This window comes from Thamnophis sirtalis, unplaced genomic scaffold (assembly GCF_051295495.1).
Source record: "Thamnophis sirtalis isolate CommonGarterSnake01/CBP01778 unplaced genomic scaffold, rThaSir2_p1.2 scaffold_4, whole genome shotgun sequence".
NCBI classification, from domain to species: domain Eukaryota; kingdom Metazoa; phylum Chordata; class Lepidosauria; order Squamata; family Natricidae; genus Thamnophis; species Thamnophis sirtalis.
In genome coordinates, this window is record NW_028261384.1 from 26,828,956 (window position 1) to 26,855,436 (window position 26,481).

General features: G+C 36.5%; 1 protein-coding gene across 1 annotated transcript in view; it reads right to left on the minus strand.

Moving 5' to 3' along the window:
- Nucleotides 1-26,481, minus strand: part of CUBN (cubilin) — a 172,166-nt gene that overhangs the window by 109,077 nt on the left and 36,608 nt on the right. The window contains 4 exon segments of the mRNA XM_087714360.1: nt 8,780-8,942; nt 11,210-11,388; nt 11,998-12,154; nt 26,283-26,473. Of these exon segments, the coding sequence (XP_087570486.1) occupies nt 8,780-8,942; nt 11,210-11,388; nt 11,998-12,154; nt 26,283-26,473 (690 nt within the window).

Below are 26,481 nucleotides of genomic sequence, written 5' to 3' on the forward strand. Positions count from 1 at the left end.
GTACAGTAGTATTCTGCATACTTGTTCTGACCCAGATCCCCAAACATGACAAACCCTCTGATGTGAACTCAAAAGATTCCTTTATTAGGAATGCTGGCAGCCCCGGCAAAAAGTTTCTCTTGCAGGCTAGCAAGCCTGGCCAGCCAGAAGATGAATAGTTGTCTGCCTCACCTATTCATCTCCCCGCCCCCGCTGGAGCCCGGGAGGGCCATGTGCAGTTCTGCTGAACTCTGTTTTCACTGGCAGAGAATTGCAGGAGGCCGTCCTAGATGAAAACGGAACTCAGGTATCAGTTTTCGCTGGTAGAGCACTTGGGCCACCATAGGCACCCCTGACACAAATGACGTTGAGATGGCCATGCCCATCCCAGCCCCCTGAGATCAAACACAACCCTCATGTGGCCTTCAATGAAGTTGAGTTTGACACCCTTGAGATAGATAAAAGAGTCTGGATAGTAGATAATAGACATTCCAATACCGGAGGGAAAAAACTGAAGAAAAACGCAAAATATAAAGATGTGGAATGTAGAACGACTGTGGCAAAAGAAAGCATAGATAGTAATATGCTTTCCAATAGTACCAATAGTAATAGATGCCTTTGCTGCCATCCCAAACATTTGGAGTGCCAATTGAACACTATGAACATTGACAAAATCATCATCAATCAATTGCATAAAGCAGCTTTACCTGTAATAATTTGAATCCTGTGATAATACCTTTAACATAATTAAACATCTGCCTCAGATTCTTGGGAAGTATTTGATAGATGCACAAAATGCCAAAACTAGTCAGTGGTGGGTTCCTACTAGTTTGGACCATTCAGCCGAACTGGTAGTGGTATGGCAGCCTGGGTTGCTGGAACAGGCAGCGACCAAGACCTGCCACGCCCCCGAACCGATTCCCCAGTTGGCGTCGTCGGCTCCGCCATCTTGTTTTTAGTTCTGCACATGTATAGAACAATTTCTATTGAAATGTGCATGCATGCGGAGAACGCATCCAGCGCACGCGTGCGAAGCATGTAAACTAGCGAATTGGCAGCGCTGGCTGGAACCCACCCCTGAAACTAGTCTAAACATTTGGCGGACTATGTGACCAACTGTAATTATAAATATTGAATACCAAAACTTGCTAAAAGGATAGAACTGAAAACCATCTTTGGGAAAGTCCCATCTCTCATTGTCAATAAAAATAATAAAATACAGTGTCTTCTAATATCTGAAATAAGATATACGTTTATGTGAAACATTAGCAATGGACAAAATATATGGTGACTTAGGTTAAAAATCATTTCAGTTTAATAGTGCTATACTATTAATAGAAATGCTGTTTTTCTTTTTAATTTTTTGTGCCCTAGACAAAAGGACAGTTTTTTTCCGAATGCCATCACTCTGCTGAACAACTAATTCCCACAACACTGTCAAACTATTTACTAAGACTGCATTACAATTATTCTTCTCATCCTTCCTATTACCTATTGCTGTTACATATGCACCAAAGACAAATTCCTTGTGTGTCTAATCACAGTTGGTCAATAAAGAATTCTACTCTACTTTACTTTACTTTACTTTACTTTACTTTACTTTATACTTTACTTTACTTTACTTTACTTTACTTTACTTTACTTTACTTTATACTTTACTTTACTTTACTTTACTTTACTTTACTTTACTTTACTTTACTTTACTTTACTTTATTTTACTTTACTTTACTTTACCCTACCCTACTTTACTCTACTCTACCCTACTCTACCTTACCCTACCCTAATTAAACAAATCTGAAGGAGGCAAAAATAAACCTGGTTTCTAATTTCAATCAGATTTTTTAAGAATTTATTTTCTACTTTGCTTGAAAGGACATACCAAAACTTGGAAGATGACAAATCTGATTAAAAAAACTTTATCATAATCCAAGTGGAAGACTCTTCTTACTCATATGACTTTCCTGGCAATTCAAGGCATTCCTTAGCACATTAAAAAAAAAAACAAGTGATTGTATGAGAGTTGCTTATCCCATCAAATTCCAACACCAAATTAAAATCCTCTTGCCAGTGTTTAATTTCTGATTCTGCTATTTTAAAAAACTAATGCATATTGTATAAAAAATAATTTCAGTTAAGTTGCCCAAGTCAAACAGTTCTAATTTTAATGTTTTAAAAATTTAGGATGCTTCCAGATAGATTGTTTGGTTGATAAAAAAAAAACTTTGCTTCTTCCTACATGAAGAAAAAGAAAGAGGTGATAAAAAATGGAGAGACTTATAAAAAAAAGATTCATTTTGGGGTAATACAATGCTTTAGATATTACTTTGAAAAGATAGTTTTTTATTTACCCAAAAAGGAATTAACACCTTATTCTCATTCTTTAAAGCAGCTACAGCTGTCCTCAGAATTGTGTTCAGCTGTGAAGAATAATCACACTTATGAAAAAAAACTCAGTTATTTTAAATAATTTGCAGGGAAAAAGTGCTATATCCACTAGTTAATATGAAGGGCTTTGTATGAAGATACCTTGAAAATGCTATAAATGTTATATTTGGAAATATCCTGTTCTCCTAGTCTCCTATAATCCGTTCATAATAACATATGAATATAGTTATGTGAGCATAGAATTCTACTTTCCCAAAAGGAATCAGCTGACTTCTGATCAAAACATTTGAGACTTCCACAGAAGTCAAGAAGAGATTTAAAAATCTACGAAGCAATGGAAAGTGGGCTGGGGCATGCATTTTGCTCAGTATTGCACAATGGTTACAAGAGATTAAATACAAATGACTAAAAATATTAAATATGAACATCCTGCTTGGCTAGCTTTCTTGCTTGGAGTTCTATCCAAAACCATTACAGTAAGTCGTCTGTTCCCCATACTTCTCAATGAAGGAAGGAAAATATTTTGGTAATGCCACATTCAGCTATTGGATTGAACGCTCCTAATGTGAATTAAAAACAAGTTTTATTTTGCACTTTTTGTTGGGGGTAAAGTACAGTGGTGGGTTTCCATTTTTTTTACTATTGGTTCACTTGCTCTCGCATGTGACACTTCTGCGCATGCATAGAAGCATCTGGGCAGAGCTCCTCCCCCCTGGTCATTACTGATTCACTCAATTTGGGTCAAAGCAGGAGCAACCCATTTCTGCCGAAGTCCCATAGACGTTTTACTATGTTAACAAAATCATAGAAAAACTTCTATTGTGTTAATTTTCAACATATGAATTACATATTGAAAGAAAAGAATGATTGTACAGAATAATATATGCACAAAGTTTTTTCAATATACAAAAATGAAAAGATTTAGCTGGCTTTTGGTCCAAATAATCAGATTAGCTCTACAGTAGAAAGAATAGTGAGACTATTGGATGATAAACTGTAAGAGACAACAGAAGATTAAAACATTATTTGGCTGCCTCTTGCTGATCTATGCTTGCACAACAAAGCTAGGAAAAATGAGGCAGACATATTTCCTTCCATCTGTTTCCAAAAGTGAAACATTCTTTATTCTAAATGCCAAATAAAGATTCTTGCATCATTGATGATTTTTTATAATCTGATCTCCCATACTCAAGGGATATGGATAGCTCCTTGGAGAATTAGCAGTTTGTAAGTTCCTCCAAATTTTCTTGCATCCTCAACATATTATTTTTCTGAAGGCAATGGAAGCATTGACACTTGGAATTGCCATTGTTGACACAAGGCAACATAATTAACTAATTTAATTTGACCATTTCAGGGAAGAGGACTGCAAACAACAGGGAAGATTTTGTAGAGGCTATGGCATTCATTTTCAAATATTGTACATTCATTGAAGAAACCTTAAATAAAATTTCCTACCCTGAGTTTATGTTCCTTCATTGGACAAAAAAGATCTGCTTTCAGCTGTTTATGATCTAGGTACCATCTAGGTCAGTGATGGCTAACCTTTTTGTCATCACATGCTGAAAGTGTGTGCTCATGTGCAATAGCACGTGGGCATGTGCCTATACCCATAATGCAATGTACACTCAACAACCCCCGTGTGTCTTGCCCACCGGCACATGTGTGCATGAAACTCCACACACTCCTGAGCCTAGCAGGCCTCCCTGAAGCTTCATGGGACCAAAAACTGGCCTGTGGGGGGATACGCACTGTACACACTCTGCATTCCCTCCACCCCATGCATTTGTGTTCAACCACCCCCCCTCCTGCATGTGTGCATGTCTCCTGCCTATGCCCTGCTTCCCACTCATGCACAGCAGAGACCCAAAAATCAGCTGGCTGGTGGGAGGCACGCACGCATACATGGTGGAACTGAGATATAGCAATGGCTTGTATGCCTGCAGAGAGGGCTCAGCGTGCCATAGGTTCACTATCACAGGTATAAGTGGATATTATTCTCAGATTGGGGATCGCTGCTCTAAAGCACATAATGCCTTCTTCGCCCTCTATTTTAAGATTATTCATTAGAATCTCTGAAATGTAAACTTATATCCCAAATTGCCTGAAAGATGAAATAAGAAGGAATGAAATGGATTTCTCTATGATAAGTAGATTCTTAATTAGTTGCAAAAGACAACTAAAAAATACACCATCTTGGAAAGATTTACTCCAAATGACAGTTTTTCAATCCTGGCTGTCAGAATTGTGCTTGCTATTTAAAAAGAGCAAATAAAATACAAGAACTTATTACTTAGCTAATACTAAACTAATGCCAAGTTTGATTTGACTGAACTATTGCTAGCAAGGATTATTGTAAGGCACACCAGAAATTTAAAAAACTAAGAATTTATAATTTCATAACTATTAAAGGCTAAGCACTTGGTTTATCAAACTTAGTTAAAATTGCTGTATATGTATGTGTAGGATTGGGGTGACCTGGTAAACCATAGCATGAGAGAGCAATTGTGCTATGATTGTAAAAAGTGTTAGTCCAGCATTAAATGATGTTGATATCACAAAACTGATTGATGATTCTGTTCTATGATGTAGAACTGCACCTGGAATACTGAGTCCAGTATGCAGAGGATTTAAAAAGGATATTTTCTGGATCCATAGGTGCTTGCATTACTGGTAATTTTTATAAACAAAGTTGGGTAACCATTTGTCTAGGATGCTCTGAGGATTCCTGATCTAGGTAGGGGATTGGACTAAAAGACTTACAGGATTTCTTAGAATCCTATGTTTCTAATATTTCAGAATATTGGTTTACCAGGGACAAAGAATAAATTGGTTGGATCAACACACATTAGCAACCCTTGATTCTTTTTAGTCCAGCAGAAATATTTAGTAATGATATAAATAGAGATCTACAGAATTGTCATCACTTTGAACAAAATCTTCAAATGTAGCAATTAAGAATAGAGGATCAGTGATCCAGATCAGATTCTGCTCTGCTATAACTAATTTAATGATAGCTAACTGGATTTGTGATAACTGAAGGAGGCAAACCTTTTCACACCAAGGATGGCAATTACATAAATATACTTCAGAGTTATTAAGTACCATGCCAATAACCTTTTAATACATAGAAAGGATAAGAGAAAGAAGCAACAAGATTAAACCAGCATAAGTATAAGAGTCATTTGTATAGCCTGACTGGCAGTTGGCAGTAGCAGTAAGCCACTGTAATCTATGAGTTCAACTTTATTTTGAATAAAATTCATCTCTAGACAGAAACAGCTGTAGAGACAAGGCAAAAAAGGAAAAAGAAGATGACATTTCCCCAGCATTTCCCCTAGGATACTAACAGAAAAAGCAGGATATGAGCAAATGGGTGGGCAGACTAAAAAACAACAACAAAAAGATGAGAATGACTGCTAAACCATTCCAACAAAAAGAACTGTTCTTAATCTGAGTAAGGAACTACTGGCTTTTTAGAAATACTAGAGAATATATTCATCAGCCCCAGCGAGTGAAAAGAGAGGGATGCTGTACTTCAGCAATATTTAGAAAGCCAACAGTTCTCCACTTCTGATTTACCGCATTGCATGCAGTATTCTTCTGTTGCAAAGGCCATAGCATGGACCACACCAATGAAACCAAGTTACGTAGCCTTAAAGCACACAGGTTCAGACTACATATTATTTTAAAGTAAGGATGGAAGCTTTTTCCAAGTTGAAGTACTAAAGAAATATTTATTTTAATAAAAGTTGACATCTGATTTTGTTTGGTATAGAAACTTTAGTAAAAATGGATTTCTAGATGAGTTTTTATTCTGTTCATGTTTTGTTTTAGTTACTCATCTTCTTTGGTATGCTTTCATTTCCTAACTCATTCATAACTGCCAGATTTTTCAATAAATATTATTCCAGAGCTATCAGTTCAGAGGAACCTGTTATTTCCCAAAAGACTCATTGAATCTTGACTATGCTCAGAGAAAGGAAATGTAGAATACACCTCTGAAAGTTATATAAGCAACTATTCATGCTATGGCATTCAGCCATAACTGCTTTGCCCAGAGTGCTATACCAATAACTTTTGTCTAGTATAGTTGAAAATCATTTAGTTAATTGGGTGCAATCAAGTTTGGTTTTGCTCCAGGTACAAATAATCTACAACAGCTACAAATCAAAGCAATTCTTTAAAAAAAAAATCTAAATGGTTGAATTGATCTTCAGCACTGCTTTCCTTCTCAAAAAGGAAAGAAATATAAAAATCTGGAGTGAATGGGATAAAACCTGATAAATCCTCAAAAACCTCATACTCATACCAACACATTCTATAAAATGAGAGAAAGGTTGCATAAGAGGTGGTATTCAGCAGGTTCTGACCAGTTCTGGAGAACCGGTACGGAAATTTTGAATAGTTCGGAGAACCAGTAAATACCTATGACTGCCCTGTCCCCCTCTATTCTCTGCCTCCTGAGTGCCAGCTGATTGGGAGGAAATGAGGATTTTGCAGTATCGTTCCCTTGGAGTGGGGTGGGAGTGGAGATTTTACAGTATCCTTCCCCTGCCACACCCACCAAGATACGCCCACCAAGCCACATCTGCAGAACTGGTAGTAAAAAAAAATTGAACCCAGCACTGGGTTGCGTACATAGTTTCCTGAATTCATCCCTTTAAAATCCTTGTCTTCTGGATCATGTGACCAGAATGGAAAAGGGAAGAGGGTAAGTATGGAGAAGCTGACAACTTTCCAATCATTGCCCAACTTTTTCCCACAAGGATGAATTGATGGGAGATTATTTTCCTCTCAATTGTTTTTTCTTCATAGCTCCCAGATTAATACAGCCTGTTTCCAAACTCCATCTTTTTTTTTTATTTTGCTAGTTTCTCCGCAAAGAAATTTTAGTCCCAATCTATCCACTTTTAAAACAAATTATCCTACTGATGGGTAGAACGTTGATGTCATTTACATAACTCTTTTCCAACATTCTATTCAATAGAAAGAACAAAAGAACAGTTAATAATAAACAGACAAAATTGTATCTTCTCAGAATGAGATTAAACTAAGATCATATATTTTTTTTTTTATTTATTTTCAAGATATCTAAGACCTCCCAACTCAAACAACGTCACTATGGACAACATGCTGTTTTTAAAAGTAATAATAAAAAAGTGGGGCAGATGGTAGAAAATCCAGATTCATTTAACAACCATGATTTTATGTAATTTTATGTAGTTACAACAGTTAATTACTGTAAAATTAGATAGCACTCACTTCATGAACATATCACTTAGTGAGACAGGTCCCAATTGTGATTGTAGGTTGAGGACTACTTGTCCCCTGCATTTCATCTGGAAAGATTCTCAATGGAGAATATACTTCAATAAAAACAGAGAAGCCTGCAATCAGGCTAACAATCTAAAAAGATATGGCACCAAGGAGAGACAGAAAAAGAAGGCACCGAGGAATCATTTGTAATTCCTAGAGGGTACAGATCTCAGGTTCTCCTTCTACTTAGTCTGGGATTCATGGAATTCATTTTTGTGAAATATTGAATAGATTTCAGTCTTTCACTAAGTTGTAATATAATTTAGTTGGTTTGGCGTAATACATTATATGGACCCAGTCACTTGATTTGTGAAATATAGTTTATGGCTTAGTGCTATATTGACTTATTTGACAAACTGTGATTAATCAACCAGATGACTGGATAATGAATCAACCAGATTTCTTATTTCCACTCTAGTCTTATCTACCTTTTAGCTAAACTAGAAAAGGAGAAATTTAAATAAGAAATTTTCATGATATGATTCAAGGCAATTAGGCTTTCATGAAACATTTTGTTTCAAACAAATTATGTTTGAAAATATGTTGGTTTTTAAATATGAAATTTCCCAAAAATCAATTTTAAAATGGGAGACTGCTTTGAAAAAAAAAATAGCTTCAGTTATATGCTCAAAATTGTTTTACATAGTTGTAAAGAAAACTTTAAAACCTCCACATGCTATAGCATATGAAAATAAAATTCCTATCATATCAATCAGAAAGAATGTAACAATGGAACTATAAAATCATTTCAGAGATCTTGGTTGATTACAGTAATTTTATCTTTCCTAACCTTCAATTATCCTTATCGCTCTCTAAACTCAGTGGGAGTTACTGGTAACTAGACCTGCAAAGCATTACATAAGAAATGTAATTAATACATATTAATGTATAGTCTTATAAAGTTGCCTCATGTGGGTTGATGAATTAAAAGACCCAGATGGCATGGCCCAAGGTGAAGAATGTGAAATCTACTTCAAATTCTCTCACCAAGCCTTAAATCTAGGTACATTTAATTTATATGCTTTATTACATTTTGCTTAATAATTGAGGAACAAATTAAAGAGAAAGGGAGAGTTGCTGAGCGATCAGAATTTACCTATATCAAAAGGTTTGTATTCAGCCATGAAGCCAAGGTTTGTAGTAGATGAAGCTTTGAATTTTATATAAAGAAAGTTATGTCTTGAATGAACCACAGGCGGTATAGTGTTCCCACAGTATCTTCCCAAAGAAGGAGAGGTTGCATTGCCACCATTTCTAATCTGCAAAAGAAAAAAGTTCAATTCCATGAAAACACCACAGAACTAAACACATATATTACAGGGAGTCATTCCTGTCAAGACTTTGGATAGGGAAGGAAAATTGTCTCCTATTTTAGATTGCTTTTACACAACTTCTCTATCACTTTTTAAAGACATTTTTAAGGCTTTAAAAATTAATATCATTTTTGTTCATCTTTCTATATGAGAATGTTTTCTGATACAGAATAGGGACTGACCGTATATGCATTTTGATAAAATTGGCTTAGTGGAACTATTTGTGCAATCATTTTCTGGAGGGTGGAAGTTCATTCTCCAAGCTTATGGGTTGGTTTCTGAATGTTTCGTTATTAGGCTAAGTAACTTCTTCCATCTCTTAAATTCTGCTGAAGATATTATCTAGCCTGGTAATGAAATGTTTAGAAATCAACCCACAAGTTTGAAAGTCGAACCTCCACTCTTATCCTACATCCAAGCTACAGATATTCGCAACTATCATAAATAATTTTCTTCTAATACAAATATTCTGTCAATTAATGTCATTGAGCAAGGGTCAACTTTGGTTATTTCAGCATGGACAATGCTAATTATCTCAATCCAGTTCAGTAGTAACCTGTAGTTCTCCCAATAATAATTTTATCTTTAATTTCATCCCTCCATTTTGTGTTTGCCTTCTTTTATCAACTTTGGTCTTGCCAAGCATTAGACATCACATGCCAAAAATAAATGAGATTCTGCAAGTCAATCTAATGGAACCAAGATCAAATGATACCTCCTTTTGCAGTCCTTAATATTTTTAGTAACTGTGCCCAGATACAAAATGTATGGGTAAATATTTTATTTCTCTCAGTTGTACAATGTACAACTTTAATTTTTTTCAACTTTGTATCGTAGAAATATCCTTATTTTTCATGAGTCTGCCTATGTTTATCATTGTGTTCCACTCTAAAATGAATCTTACCTTACTTTCTTTAGCTTACCTTCCTTTCGTTAACTGTTTTTGAGCCTAATACAACAGATACCATATCTACAGTTCCATTATCAAGTGTTAAGTTCACTAATCATGTGGGTAGCTATTATCATTATCTTCTGAGTATTTAATACTAAACTTGCTCTTTGCTTTTTATTTTCCACTTTCAAAATACTTCTAATAATTCCCCATACTTCAGTGTAACCAAGCATTGTCAATCTGCATATCTCCAAATGAGAATGTTTCAATCTCCTGTCCTCACTTCTGTCAAGTCCCAGTGAAATCAGATTCTGGCAGTTCAAATAAGTATAAAGATTTATTACAAGCCTTCATTTCTCTAAAAGAATCTGACCAACTAATGGAAATTAGCAATATATATGATGTCTCACAGGACACAGGAACTCGTGATTTATGACACATTTGACCCCTCTCTAAGGCTCAGCCTCACATCTTCCACATCTTCTCTTCCCCTTAATCCTGATTTCTATTCTGAAGCATTCTGTTTCTTTCAATTCTGCTTCGTTTTAAAGATTCACCAGAAGAATATTATTATATTCTGGCACACTTAGAATGTTATTAGCCTTTATATAGTCCACATTCTGGCATCATGTAGGAAAAGGCCTTACTGAATCAATAAAGCAAAAGTTTATTGTTTTATTGCTCCATATCTCTGCTTGCTCTCTCTATTATCCATCTGAGGTTATCTGTCTGATCCCATGTTCCTCTGCCTTATCTGAAACTTGCTTGTTCTTTTGTTTCTATGTATAGCTGTATTCTACTTTATAAAAACAACATAGATGTTTTATTCTACATATTATTTTGAGAAGTGCAAATTCCCAAACCTCTTGCTTTATTATTATGAAGTATTTAAATAATTCTACCTCATCAACTAGGACACCATTGTCTAAAGTTAATAGTTACCAAAAACAATTCTTGTAATTGCTTATTAGATTGTCTGTTCAATACAGATTACAATAATATATAAACCTGCATTGCCTTTCAGTCCTAAGTAGGTATTCTCAAAGCATGAATCCCACCAATTTCAGTGCAAACAAATATATTAGAATTATAGGATCAATCTAACCTTGATTAAAAAAACCTTTAAATTTCATTAAAACAAAGTTTATGTTTTCCCTTTCTGTCATGATAAATATTATATTTCATTGGTAATGTTAGAGATTTTGGATTCTTATCGTGTATAAATTAAATGTGAGTAATTTTTCAAAGGGACATAGCTGATCATATATATGGCATGTGCAATGTTTGGTTTTCAAAATAATTTCCATTAAAAAAATTTTACCTCCACATAATCTGAATTGCAAGTAGTGTCATTATAGATATGAAAATTAGTGAACTTAAGAACCACAATATTGTCTTCAGGTACAGAGATGATCCATTCACAGATACGACCCTTTGGCAATGGTCTGTTAAAGTAGGGAGATCTGATGACCCCTTCACCAAACAAGGATCCCCCACAAGCTGCCAAGAGAAACGGAGAATTAGTTTAGTAATGAATATTGACAAACTATTTGAAGAATGTTGACTGACAAGGATACGGAGCCAGATTAATCTATGAAATGCCTGACTGGCTGGTTTTTTTAAAAAGTGTTTACTTTTTAAACAATATCAAAGTTGGAGCAGTTATATTTATAAGGAGGAATTTGAAACTTAATCAGAACAATTTATCTACGAGTTTTCTGCTGAATTGTTTGAAGGACACTCTTGCAGCCTTTCCTTATCCCTGTTATCTCCTACGTAAAAGTGAGGAAAGTGGGATTCATGAAAAAAAGTACTGCGCTCAGATCCTTAGAAAAATCTGACTGAAATGTTGCAAAATTACCGTCTTCTAAAATATCTGCTATTCTGAACAGTAAAGCAACCTATTATAAGACTAAACTGCTTCAGGACAGCAATCGGTGAGATTGAAAGAAAATTATGTTACCCCTTCTCTAGAATCAGTTTCCCATTTTTGGTCCACTATTTAAAATAGTCTACAGAATTTGCAACACAGTTTGACCATGAAGTTAGTGGACATGCTAGAAGTTTATAAAAGTTGCTACCTTACCTTAAGTTGGTTGTTTCACTTACCAACTTCATAAGTGGCCCTGAAGTTAGAAGTATTAACTGAAATATCAGATTTGAACTTGATCCAGAGGCTACTTTGTGTGGAAGTGATTGCAGAAGGGAGCATACTTCCATCGAACTTGTTGATTAAGGGAGCCCTCTCAGTGTCACCATCTCGGATCTAATTCACACACACAAAAAAAGACTAATCATCTCAATTATCTCATCAATTTGACATATATTCCAGACAATTGTCTCAATGAAATATTAGGAGAAGTAGTAAGGGTAGTAAAGAAATGCTAGAACATGCCAATAACATGAAAATTATTGGAATGCTTAGTTTGCCATTGCTCCATATTTTCCATGCTGGCGTTTCAAAACTTTGTTCTTTCAAAAATGTTTACACCCCTTTTGCATTTCACTTGTTTGGGGAAACTTAGTGGAGATAATAACAAAATTTACAAAGCTTTACTGTATACAATTTCTTGAATATCTGGGAGAAGGCAATATATGCAACTTGAGAACAGTAAATATGCAGATGCCATTTTAAGCTCACTTTAAAGTCTCCAACTTGTTTTCTACAGGAAATACACTATTATATGACATATGAGCTACTTAATTTAAATTCAAAACTTTTAGAATAGTACCATACATTATCAGTTAAAAGAATGGATTGTCACATTCCTGAACATCTGCAGGAATATCTGCAGGGAGATAGGAAGTAAATAAATATAAAATGGTGGCTACAACTATATGATCAAAACACCTAGGATGTTCATAAAATTAATTGCATAATTGTGACCACCATCCTGACTTTTTTTTAATCTACAGCAGACACTTCTATCTGGTTCCCTTATTTCACTGAACTGCAATTTACGTGATTTATCACCACTTTCTGGAACAAGTTACATTATTTGCATTCATGACAAAAGCATTGTGTTAGTGTTCCAAATATCATCCAGAATTAAATCAGAGTCCACAGCATGGCTTTCCTCAAAGTTCCAATTGAATAACTGGGTGGAAGCTGGTTTTCCATCCAGTTGTACCAACATGTCTCTCTTATTAAATTGGAACTTTGATATATTTGGAACGCTGACACATTGGCAAATAGAACAACTTAACACAGCTGATAAGTACCACATCTAGAAGCATGTACAAATAATATCTAATCAATGATTTGTGCTTTGGGAGGAACACTGATGCAGTTGGATGTGTATTTAATAAAAAGTATGGGTAATCCTCAACTTATGATTATAATTGAATTCAGAATTTATTAAATGTTAAGTGAGACATTTTTAAAGTGAATTTTGCTCCATTTTACCAGTTTTCTTGCCATGTTTGTTAAGTGAATCCCTGTAGTTTGTTAAATTAGTAACATGGCTGTTAAATGAATCTGGCTGCTCCATTGGCTTTGCTTGTCAGAAGGTTGCAAAAGGAGATCACATGATCCTAGGACACTGCAACCATTATAAACGTGACTCAGTTGTCAAGCAACAAAATATAATTCATGTGATCAACATGTGAAAAATGGTCATGTCACTTTTTTAGTGCTGTTGTAACTTTGAATGATCACTAAATGAACTGTTGTAAGTTGATAACTATACCTATAATGCACCCACTGCTATTATTACTAAGAAATTATCAGTCTTTTCCTATAGTTATTCTCTGATATGAGTTTACATTAGAGTACAGATAAATATATTATCTGGAGTTTTAGAGTATAATGGCCAGAAATTCCAGGCACTGTTATTGTTTCAAAGGTCAAAACATCTCCTACTCATGCTAAAATAGCCAGCTGCATATTTGATCCTAGATATTTAGCACTTCTGAGCAAGCAAATATTGCACTGAGGACCTATGAGAACTTTATGATTTTTCAAGATGTGTGGCCTTGGTAATTCTTCTCACAGGTATCCTACAGTCACCACATTTAAAAACCCAAGGATCTGGCAAATAGTCTTTCTGGATCCTTGCAAGAAAGGAGCTATTTCCCATTTTCCCCATCCAAGATTCTATGCTGCCAAATAGCAAAAATATTGAGTTGCTAAGTGTTTGTGTAGCTTTCCATACTCATAGTCCTCAACCAATGGATGTGCGGAGGTTCAGAGGGGGTGAAAGGGACCTGCAGAAGAGACACAGATTCAACCAGGCAAACCTATGATCTCTGGAATTAATTCCCAGAATACAAAGGAAATGCCTTGCTAAATTAAACCTATTGTTCTTAATTAACATGGTTTTTGCTTTGTTTCATCTGGCTTAGGGCATTGTGGGAAATTATCCCATAATTGGCTGGGTGAAATTAGCTGGGATCAATAGGATAGGATAGAATATCTGGATCAATTCTATCTGGATCAAAAGATCCCAGTGAACATTTGCCAAAGAGCCATATGGAAAGAACAGTCCTGGGAAAGCTTTTAGATAAGGAAGCCGAATTCATTTCGGGTGTCTATGTGAATAACAATACACAGATACACACAGAGATGAGAGGCCTCTATTATCTGAGATATAAACACACAGAATTAGCCTTGCATCCTCTTGCCGCCTCGTGTAACAAATCAGTCATTCCCATATGCCTAATGTAGCTCTCTGTACAATTCCATACCTCCTCATTTCCCCTTATCAAAGAGTACCTTTTGTCCCTCCTCCCTGCCTTTCTGCCAGAATGTGTAATCAAGAAGTGATTTGTAACATACTGTGAGATCCTTTGTATTAAACTGCTGACTAGCTTTCTTTGAACTTTCCTAATAAAAAGTGTTCTGGTTTAACCAGAAACCACCATTTTTCACCCAGTCTGCAGTGTGTGCGTGTCTCATTACCAAAGCAGCCTAGGAATTAGAATTCGTGAAGTGGTCCATCGGATTGTGAGAATGCTTGTATTCCCAATGCAAGCTCACTCTCGCAAGTGGTGACCTCCGACGTGATCCATTTCACAACGCCAGGAATCAGTCGAGAGGTGCGACGCAGGGAGGCCCGGACAGGTCGAACGGACTCATCGCGTGCCCAACACCCCCATCTCTTACCCAGGCCAATCCGTAAGTATGGGGACAGATTTATCTAAAGAACAGGTGGTTCGCCTTAAGAAAGAGCAGATCGCTCACCTTAAGGAAATTAGACAAATAGTTGGAGCTCACAAAATTATATTAAAGGATAATGGAGACACATTCACGCTTTCCAAAAAGCAGGCAGATGAATTAGCATCTTTAAACCCCACTGCCCCTCCCAAGTATGAGGAAATAACAACAAAGGCTATAGGGGGAGAGAAAAGGGAAAGCAAAGAGGAGATTTTAAAGCAAACTCCTCAAGAAGATGAAAAAGTAACAACAGAAATTGCAGAGGAAATTAAGGAAACAGAGATCAAACAACAAGTTCCTCAGGCAGAAAAATCTAATATTTATCCAGTTTTAAAAAGTACTGAGTACTCACTCGGTCTCCTCACTGCAGGAATGCAAAAAAAGAGAAGTGGGGAGGACGTGAAACTGAAGGACCTAAAATTAATGGCTGCTTTTCCTGTTGATTTTACAGGACAAAACCCTGTGTTCACTCCCTTGCCATCTAGTGTTTTAAAAGATTTGTCTCCATATGTGCAAGGTTTATTGCAGAGTTTGTCTGAAAATTATGTTTTATTGCCAAATGAATGGTACTCAGCAGCAAAAATACTTTCCACTTGGCAGATCGTCATGGAATGTTTAAAAACTCATGAACAAGCCGTGATGGGGGGAACAGACACCCCCCTGCTATATTTGAAAACCTCTTTGCTAAATTCACACTCTCACTCTGAATCCAAGGCTTTCTTTTCCCTTGTATGTATGCCTTTGAAGCTTCTCAACGTTACGCTTCTGTCTGTTTCACAATCGGGAGATTAATTTTGGGGCATTCGGCTAGCCCCACGCAAAAGGCTGTCTTTTATTTTCCTTCTTATTTCAATCTCTTGGCAAGTGAATCTGCCTGGCTCTTCCTATTTCTTCCGGTGATTCCGGCTACCTTTCTTCCATTACCCCCCACGATGTCCCTCTTACAATGTCTCTCCTAGTCTTTCCTCATCTGATTTCATGTCTCAAGGAGTTCTTTCTTACTGACTCATCTAATTTTTCTTCTGATTGCTTTGAGCACACTTTTCTACCTGAGCACCTGAAACTTTTTCACAGATGTTTCATTTCTCAGAAACCTGCACTCTTTGCAGCTCTAATTACAAAAGCCCGTGTCAGATCTGAATTGGAATGCAGAAAAAATGTTTTTGTGCATGCATGAATGTGTGCCTAAGTTTTTGTGCACCCTCAAGGTAATTGTAGATAAGATATTTTCAATCCAAAAGACAGGGATTTTAAAGTGTTCAATTTTGTAACAAATCTGTTGACTTTCTGGCCACCATCAGATGAAAATTGTTGCAGCTGTAATAGTTGTCTTTTAAAAGAAAAGTAAGAAATTTAGTAAGTAATGAGGTAAAGCCTGACTGAATGGGAAGACCTAGGTAATTGGACTTGATTACTTTGATGTAATGTCTGTTAAAAAGATTCTTAGGTGTCTATCCCAGGTTCTGTGATTAAGGCACGTATCCGACCGGTTATTTTAAAATTGCATGTTAATTTGTGGGGGAGAGATTTGTTGTCTCAGTTTGGGGCAACCCTAACTTTGGAGTAAGGTAGAGAAAAAGAGAAAAAAGAAAGTGAATAGAGGTAAAGAGAAAGAGGAAAATTGAATTAAATTGATGTTTGAAGTTTGTAAATGGGCTTTTGGCTTGAAGCCGTGAGGGTGAGAAGAGTAGTTAGGATTTAAACTGCTCTCTGAAATTCCTCGCTGTTTGGAGAATGCATGACAAAGGATTTTGCATGTGAAGTTAATTTACACAAGCAGTTTGATTGCAGTGTTAATATATGTTAAATGGTAAAAGTTGGTATGCACGTACTTTGATTTCTTTCATATAAAGAAACAGTAAGTTGCAAAGATTGTTTAATGGTATGTGTATATGTTTGCGTGTTATCATTTCCAAGCTTGTTGAGAGAAGGCAGAGTGAGAACAAAGGAGAGTTTGTGAGAGGTTAGCCCAGCCATTCCCCCTCCCTTTTCCCCCTGAGCCTTTCCTTGGAAGGAAACAGGAGAAGGGGGGAGAGAAAGAAGTGTGTGTGTAACTGCTTTCAGACCTAGAGGGAGAGAGACAGTGAGAAAATAGAGCTCATTGGCTTACGTATAGCTTTTTGAACTGATGGTAATGAATGTTTTGTATTAAGAATAAATGAAATGGACCCTTTAATGAAGCTTACATTAAAAAACAATGACCCTTGCAATGCGGATTACCAAATCCTAATATCATTCCTCAAAATTATGCTTTAACAGTTATTGATTTAAAAGATGCCTTCTTCTCAATACCTTTACATAAAAAGGACAGAGTATTATTTGCATTTACAATTCCTGTACTAAATTATAGTGAGCCAACAGTAAGGTATCAGTGGAAAGTTTTACCCCAGGGAATGCTAAATAGCCCAACGCTTTGTATAAAAGAGATCATACAAGATTTTAATGATAAAGGATTTAAAATTGCTTCAGAAAAAATTCAAACTATGCCACCATATTTATATTTGGGACATAGAATCATGACATCTCATGCCTCACCAGTAATTCCAAAACTACCTGAAATGGATAAATGTAGTTTGGTGCAGTTACAACAATATTTGGGTTCAATTAACTGGGCACGTCCCTACATGGGATTAACTACGAGTCAATTACAACCCTTATTTGCATTGCTGGCAGGAGGAAAGGAGCCTGCTGCTATACTAACCATAGGGGACAAAGAAAAAGAGTGTATTCAGGTGATTGAGGCAGCCCTAACAAAAACTTGGGTAGACAGGATGGTTTCACACGTTCCTATCTCAGCTGCTATTTTCAATACCAAAAACTTGCCCACAGGGTGTTTGTTGCAAACACAACAGAACAAAGTGTTAGTGATTGAATGGATACACTTAGCAAACAGCCCGGGGAGAACAGTTTCAACAAAACCTCTATTGTTATCCCAGATAATTATAAAGCTAAGAGAGAGAGCTCGAGCTATACTTGGAACGGATCCAGAAACTTTTTACGTTCCATATTCACTACCTTGGTGGGAAAAATATTTTCAAATATCAGACGCACTTCAATTGGCCTTAAGTGACTATTTAGGGACAATTAAATACCACTATCCCACAGATTATAGGTTTTTGTTACTGAATCTACAACATTTACAATTGACTTCCTTACAAAGTAAACTGCCAATTAAAAATGCAGTTACAGTTTTTGCTGACGGAACTAAGAACAGAGGTGCATGTGTGTATCAAATCTCAGGACAATGGATAACTTACCACACGCACCCTCAGAGTTCAGCTCAGCGTTCTGAGTTGGCTGCATCCATATTAGCATTTGAGAAATTAAAAGACCAAACATTTAATTTAATTGTGGATTCATTGTATGTTTACCAAGTGATTAACAATTTGTTTGATGCCTATCTTTCACCAGCCCTAGATAAGCAATTGTTAGATATGTTTTTACAGTTACAGCAATTAATTATGGATAGAAAATTTCAATATTTTGTGGCTCATATTAGGAGTCACCAGTCACTTCCTGGTATGCTAACAGAGGGAAATGATTATGCAGACAAAGCCGCTAGGGAAAGTTTTGTTGGATTTGCAACTCCATGGGAAAGCCATGAGTATTTTCATCAAAATGCAAAAGCCTTAGTGAAGATGTTTGGAATTTCAAAAACTGAGGCTGTAGCTATCATCCAACAGTGCTCAACCTGTAGCAGGCAAGGTAACGCAATTCCTATGGGAGTTAACCCCCGAGGAATTAAACGATGTGAGATATGGCAAATGGATATCACGCAATATTCTCCTTTCACACCCTGGAAAAATATTCATGTCACAGTGGATACCTTTTCAGGTTTTATTTTTGCAACCCCACAGCGGGGGGAAACAACCAAACAAGTGATCAACCATTGTATGCGCTCTTTTTCAGTCTTAGGAAGCCCCCTGGAGATTAAAACAGATAATGGACCCGCATACAGTAGCGCTGCATTCGCTACCTTTTGTGATCAATGGAAAATTGTTCATAAATTTGGCATCCCATACAATTCCCAAGGACAAGGAATTGTAGAAAGAGCAAATTTAACACTAAAAATGATGCTTGATAAACAGCAAGGCCCCTTTAAGATAGGGCTGCCTGAAATCCAAAACCGTTTAAGCAAAGCCTTATACACACAGAATTTTTTGAATCTTACAGGCTCACCCATAGCTTCCACAGCGGGGGGAAGACATTTTCAGAGTAGCGTAGTTTCTCCCCGCCCTCTTGTTTATTACAGACAATTACCAGACCCTCAGCGGAAGGGCCCAGTGGAGCTCGTTACTTGGGGACGTGGATACGCTGCTGTACAACTCCCGGACAGAGTGTTGTGGGTTCCTGGAAGATGCATACGACCGTTTCATGAGAAATCAGTGAAGACGGGTAATACAAAGGATCCCGAAGCAAGCCTATCCCTTTTGTTTCAAGCAACAGACGACTAAAATTTCTATTGCGACCAATGTGCTGGTTCTGCCCGTGCCCCTGCGAAGCCTGTTGTTGCTCCCACTGTTATTCCTGTGAGCTGTGCATTGACTGCAGGATCCCGGGTGACATTGTGATAATTGAACAGTATCTTGAGGAAAATTTTTCCTATACCAATCCTTCTCACACTGAACTCCGTATCACACCAACAGTACAACTAACTATTGACAATCCCTTTTCTAACGATTATCACCAAAGATCTCTTGACCCCTCTTTTGATATCTAGTACTCAAGATGAAAATCCGTCCGGAACAGGTCGTTGGCCGGTCATATGTTCCCAGAGTACGTCAGCCCCGATGCCCATTTTTCAGAGGACCTTCGCCTGGACAGGAAATGGGATTTTGGGATTTTTGGGCTCCTCCGATGTCTTGTAAGCATTTTCTGTTGCACCTTTTGCTAATGATGTTGGGGATGGGAATTATGCTTTTAATTATATGGGGGGCATGTGAATATGAACGCAAAAATAAGAAGGGAATAGTGGAGGATATTCAAGAAATTCCTTTCACACACAACCGCTCAAAAAGAGCGATCATTCCATACTCCAATGGGGAAAACTGCAATTCTCAAGGGATATGCATCTACCCTCACAATACATACGGAGAAGCCAATACACAAGTTACCTTAACTTGTTATTTGAAAAATCCAGCTGCAGCATGTTTAATTACATGGCAATTTTTGCCTGCAAAATTCAAAAAGGCAATCCAAAATGTGAGAGGTATTTCACACCCGAAAGAGAACGGCTGTTTATCACACATTAAAGTAAAAATTACAGAGAATTCTATAGGTTGGTATCAATGCACACAATACCAAAAAGGGTTACCTAATAAAATAATAAAAACAGAAGTAACCTCAAGAGCAAGTATAAAATTTCCCCCAGTTAGTGAGTGGTTCTTAACACTATTGAGTTATCAACAAGAGATAGGAGGAGACAGCTTTCGCCACCTAACAAAAAGAGAGATAAAAGAGGACATTTGCACAGCCTGTTTACAAAAAACCAAACAAGGCAAAACAATTTCCATGACCTTAATATATTATACTATGAAACCTGAATGCAATGGAACCTTAATACCACCATGCACACATAATAATACACAATACAATCAATGCTATACACCAAATGGGATACAATGTTATGAACCAAAAGCGGTAGGACCTATAACAAGTAGCATCTATGTTTATGGCTATAAAGGAGGATCATCTAGTTTAAAACATCAATTTCTTACAGCACAAAGATTATCAGGGTACATAGCCCATAATGTTTCAAAGGGAATGGCACCCATTACTGTTTGTTTTGATACATGTTTAGCAATTGCTATAGGGCAAGGAACAGGATCCGCGGGGGTAACCTGTGGAGGACAGTCGTGGGAACAATCATACATCCAAAACCACAGATATTTATTCACTCGCTCAACACTTTCAGCACATGGAGGCTATACCCAACCGAGTGTATATTGGTATACAAGTGGCTATGGACCTAATAATTTCGATCTTTCTATTACTCCAGTCACTACTGACTGTCAATCCCATCACTGCACACCACTCTGCCTTACTGCACAGGTAGCAGGTACTTTTGGCACCCGATACTATCATTATGGTATTGGTATAGATAAAGCAGGAAAGGATCCTTATGGATACATCATTGTAAAGACTGAAGCAACAAAATTGACAAATCAACCTGTAAAGTTTTTTTGGAGTTATGAGCAGGAGATTGCTAAACTTAACGATCTACCTACACCTCCAAAAGCAAAAAATATGTTTATTAATTTGGCTCAAGAAGTTGCTACAGAACTTATGTTAAAAAATTGTTTTGTATGTGGAGGAACCACTATGGGAGATCGCTGGCCATGGCATGTACAAGAAGCAAACTATACTGAAATAGCACAATGGAAAGGGAACTTCACCTTTAATAACAACTTCAATGAAACCTGGCAAGTTACCTCTCATATAATAGGTCACATATGTTATACCAGAAATAAAAATAATCAGACTAAAAGAAATAAACCTATGGGATTTTTAAAATGTTCTAATGAGTGGGAAAATAACACTTGGGTTTCACAAACTAATATGACCAAACCTGAAAACTCATTGCTGGAAGTAACTAAGTTACGAGGACTTTCAGACCCTGAAAATGATACTATTGTGTGGAATTCACCTGATGGGTTATATTGGATATGTGGTAATTTTGCCTATAATATGTTACCCACGGGTTGGTATGGGTCATGCATCTTAGGGGCGATTCAGCCTTCATTCTTCCTAATGCCTATAGAGAAAAAACAAAAACTGGGAGTCCCTGTATATGATACTCTTGAAAGACGTAAACGTACAATAGATCTTGCTAAAGGGATAAAAATAGGTAACTGGAAGGATGATGAGTGGCCCCCTGAGAGAATTATTGCATATTATGATCCCGCGACGTGGGCACAAGACGGATCGTGGGGATATAGAACACCGATATACATGATAAATCGCATTATTAGATTACAAGCTGTATTAGAAATAATTACAAATGAAACTGCATTGGCATTAACTAAGCTTGCAAAAGAAAGTGTATTGTCAAGAACTTATATTATGCAAAATCGCTTAGCCTTAGACTATTTGCTTGCTGCTGAAGGCGGAGTGTGTGGTAAATTTAATCTTAGTAATTGTTGTATACAAATTGATGATTCTGGAATTGTGATAGAAAAAATAACTCGAACTATGATACAAACTGCACATGTTCCTGTACAAACTTGGAAAGGCATATTGGACACTGACGGTTGGCTTGGAGGTATTTTTAACAATTGGAAGCAAGGTTTATTTTTTATTGGGATGATATTTTTGGGATTAACTATGTTGCCATGCATAATACCATTATTGAGATCCACTATGCAGAGTATTGCGGACGCGACTATCCAGAAGCATCACGCATTATTAATAAGTGTCAACACATCAGAATTAATAATCCCTGGATACCCAATGGAAGGGGGATTTGTGAGAAAGAAACAACCCATGGCAATTGCCTCCATTTAAAAAATAAAAAAGGAGGAGATGTGGGAAATTATCCCATAATTGGCTGGGTGAAATTAGCTGGGATCAATAGGATAGGATAGAATATCTGGATCAATTCTATCTGGATCAAAAGATCCCAGTGAACATTTGCCAAAGAGCCATATGGAAAGAACAGTCCTGGGAAAGCTTTTAGATAAGGAAGCCGAATTCATTTCGGGTGTCTATGTGAATAACAATACACAGATACACACAGAGATGAGAGGCCTCTATTATCTGAGATATAAACACACAGAATTAGCCTTGCATCCTCTTGCCGCCTCGTGTAACAAATCAGTCATTCCCATATGCCTAATGTAGCTCTCTGTACAATTCCATACCTCCTCATTTCCCCTTATCAAAGAGTACCTTTTGTCCCTCCTCCCTGCCTTTCTGCCAGAATGTGTAATCAAGAAGTGATTTGTAACATACTGTGAGATCCTTTGTATTAAACTGCTGACTAGCTTTCTTTGAACTTTCCTAATAAAAAGTGTTCTGGTTTAACCAGAAACCACCATTTTTCACCCAGTCTGCAGTGTGTGCGTGTCTCATTACCAAAGCAGCCTAGGAATTAGAATTCGTGAAGTGGTCCATCGGATTGTGAGAATGCTTGTATTCCCAATGCAAGCTCACTCTCGCAGGGCATGTTACTATGATTTTTTCTAACAACTAGAGAAGAAAATTATGAATCTAAATAAATAAATGTTCCTGTTTTCATTTTATATCAGATTTTATGTGTGATTTTAGAAATAAATTCTGCTTATGACAGAAGGAAAGAAGAAATATATCTACACATTCTAGATATTTCCTCCATTTATATTAGCTCACATAAATCTTTTGCAACATTTCTCACAAGGCAAGTTTAAATAAAGACATCTAAGGATATTTCCTTCTCATTAGTGCTTCAAGTCAAAAAGCCATATGGAACCAATTTGCTGACTCAAATGCACAGAAGAAAGTACAAAGAAATACAAAGAAGAAAGTACAAAAAAGATCACACAATCTGTGACACACCTTTAGAGCCTCTGAGAGTTGTGAAGTAACAAAATCCCCTTACCCCAACTCCATATATAAAAGAAATTAAAAAAATATTACTAGAACTTTGTGTCGTGTATTTGTGTACATTTGTATGGTGCTTTGCCAAATGCAAGTAAAAGCATTGAAATATTCAGGGAGAAAACAAGGAATAACATATGAGCTGAACCAGGAAGTAGGCAAGAGATCTTTGGAGAAACAGATGTTCTCAAGTTCTGAAGAATCAGAAAGAGCAGCATTTACCACTGTTTCAAATAATCTGAAATAGAACCTGACCTAAAACTAATCTAATCACAGAAACAGATGCATTGAGATCAGTCAAGGGCCAACTAATCTCCAAATGGGTTTAAGCATTGGGATGCAAATAACCTAAACCAAATCTAGACTTGTGTTAGTTCCAATAAAATTCAAGCACTTTTCTCTAAAGGTCTGACCCCAGGATCTTTTGAGGAACCCAAGGGAAAAATAGTCATGCAGGTAGTGCTTGACTTACAACCACAATGGAGCTCAAAATTTCTGTCACTAAGCAAGACAGTGTCATGTGAGTTTTGCACCATTTTATGACCTTCCTTGCCACAGATGTTAAGTGAATCACTGCAGTTAAGTTAGTAGCACAGTTGTTAAATGAATCTGGATTCCTCATTGACTTTGCTTGTCAGAAGTTGCAAAATATGATCACATGACTGTGCAGCCATCATAGATATATACCAGTCGTCAAGTGTTTAAATTTTGATCACATGACCATGGGGATGTGGCAATGGTGCTAAGTGTGAAAAATGGTCATAAGTCACTTTTTTCAGTGCCTTGTAGCTTCAAATGGTCACTACTTACAAGGAATGGTTATGTCAAAGACTATCTGTGTTTCCTTTACATAACATCCTATAATAACATATTTACTTATATTTTTTCACTGAACTCCCAACACACAGAATTGTGCAGGAATAACTATTGCATTTTGTTAAATTCCGCTGTCTTGAATAAATAAATATTCATCCATCTTTCAAATAATAAAGTTAGGTCCCTTTAAGCCCTGGGCCTTAAATAACCTCAACCAATATCATATGACAATTTTCTCCAATTAGCTGAAGGAAAACTGTCATGTGTTCTCCATGTGTTTCTTTTTAAAGAATATCTTAAAATAGCTGGATCACATTGTAAATTTCAACTTTTCCCCTCAGGACACCTGCATGCCAAAACAACTAGATACAAAGATAGTTTTCCCCCCGGAGGGTTAACTCTGCTGAACATTCAATTCCACAGCACTGTCTTACTCTCATCTTCCCATTTTTCTTACTATCCTTTTATGTAGGTTTCTTAGGATTTATCAATTGTTTTTAACTTATGATTAGTGATTATAAGTATGATGTGATAACCTATCACTTCCTGTTTATATGTACCCTGTGAACTTATGCATTCCTTATGTGTCCAGTCACACTTGGTAAATAAAGAATTCAATTCAATTCCACTCCACTCCTGTCCTATTATTCTATTCTATTCTATTCCATTCCATTCCATTCCATTCCACTCCACTCCATTCTACTTTAAACAAAACTAGATCTCATGATAATGAAATTTAGATTAACATTTTGATTTATGAAACTTTTCCACATAGACTGTAACTCAGGCGAGATTATTTTGTCTTCTTAACAATATTTGAAAGAAATTAAGAAACTGCTTTTTTATAGTTGTTCTCATATTCTATAGCTCTTTGGGAAGAAAAGCCTTTGTTTTGTAAAATGACTTAGAATATAAATGCACTGTTATTTGTTTAGACTGGTTATTTTATAAACTGGATTAATTTGGACTTTAGCTTGGTTTTCAAACAATTCTAAGTTTATAATCTTACTGTTTTCCATTCAAAGCACTCCTTGGAGGAAAAATAAGGTGTAGATTTAATTAATAAGTGTAATGTGCAAATCAACAGTGATCAGGAACAGTAAAAAGTATTACATAAAAAGATGAGTATCATCATAGCTGGAAAATAAAGCGTGAGTGGAACAGATAATCTTTGTTGCTCATGAACTTTTGTTTTATTCTGGTTAATTTCACCTATCTCTTGTCCTTTGTAGATGTTGGACCCTAATGAAATTGATAATCTCTTGTATGTATGTATACATACATACATACGTACTTACATATATATAATTTAATTTAATCTAATTTAACAATTTTCCACTGAATCACAACCATAGTTTACAAGTTTATAGTAGCTCCTCAGAATGAACAACAACATTTCTGTTTTTTTGGAGCGTTTGGATTGTTCAAATAATTTAAAAGATGACAGAGATGATTTTAAGACATCAATTTCACTCCTTAAAATCCTTCAAGCAGCCTAAATTGAGCAGTTTCCAAATCCTGCAATATACTGGCCAAAAATATCAACCCAATACTTTCTGGTAATACTATGACATCATCAGCTACACCGCCTAGCCACACCTCTTAGGCTAAAATGGATTGTTTTTCTGCTTTAAACTTTTCCCCTGATATCATTTTCTCTGGAAGCTGATTGATATCAAGAACACAATGAAATAGAAATACGTAATCCCTTCTTGACACTTGGGCCAGGCTAACTGGCCCAAGACCCCCTTTCTTTCATTTCTGAAAAAAAAATAGAAAAGAGAATCCCAGATTTAGATTAATCTAATTTGTTCTTTACCATTTTTTTAAAATAGGAACTAATAATTACCTCTATATAGTTCCGAGTGTAGTTAGGGTGTCTTTCCAGCTCTAGGTGTGTGAAATTCAAGTAGATTTTTTCATTGGGTGGCTGTCGAATGATATAAACACATTGTCTGTTGTTCAGATAAGAATTGGGCCAGTAGGGAGACACGATGACCCCACTGCTATCAGTATAGTTTCCTCCACAGTTGGGATCCACTACAAGA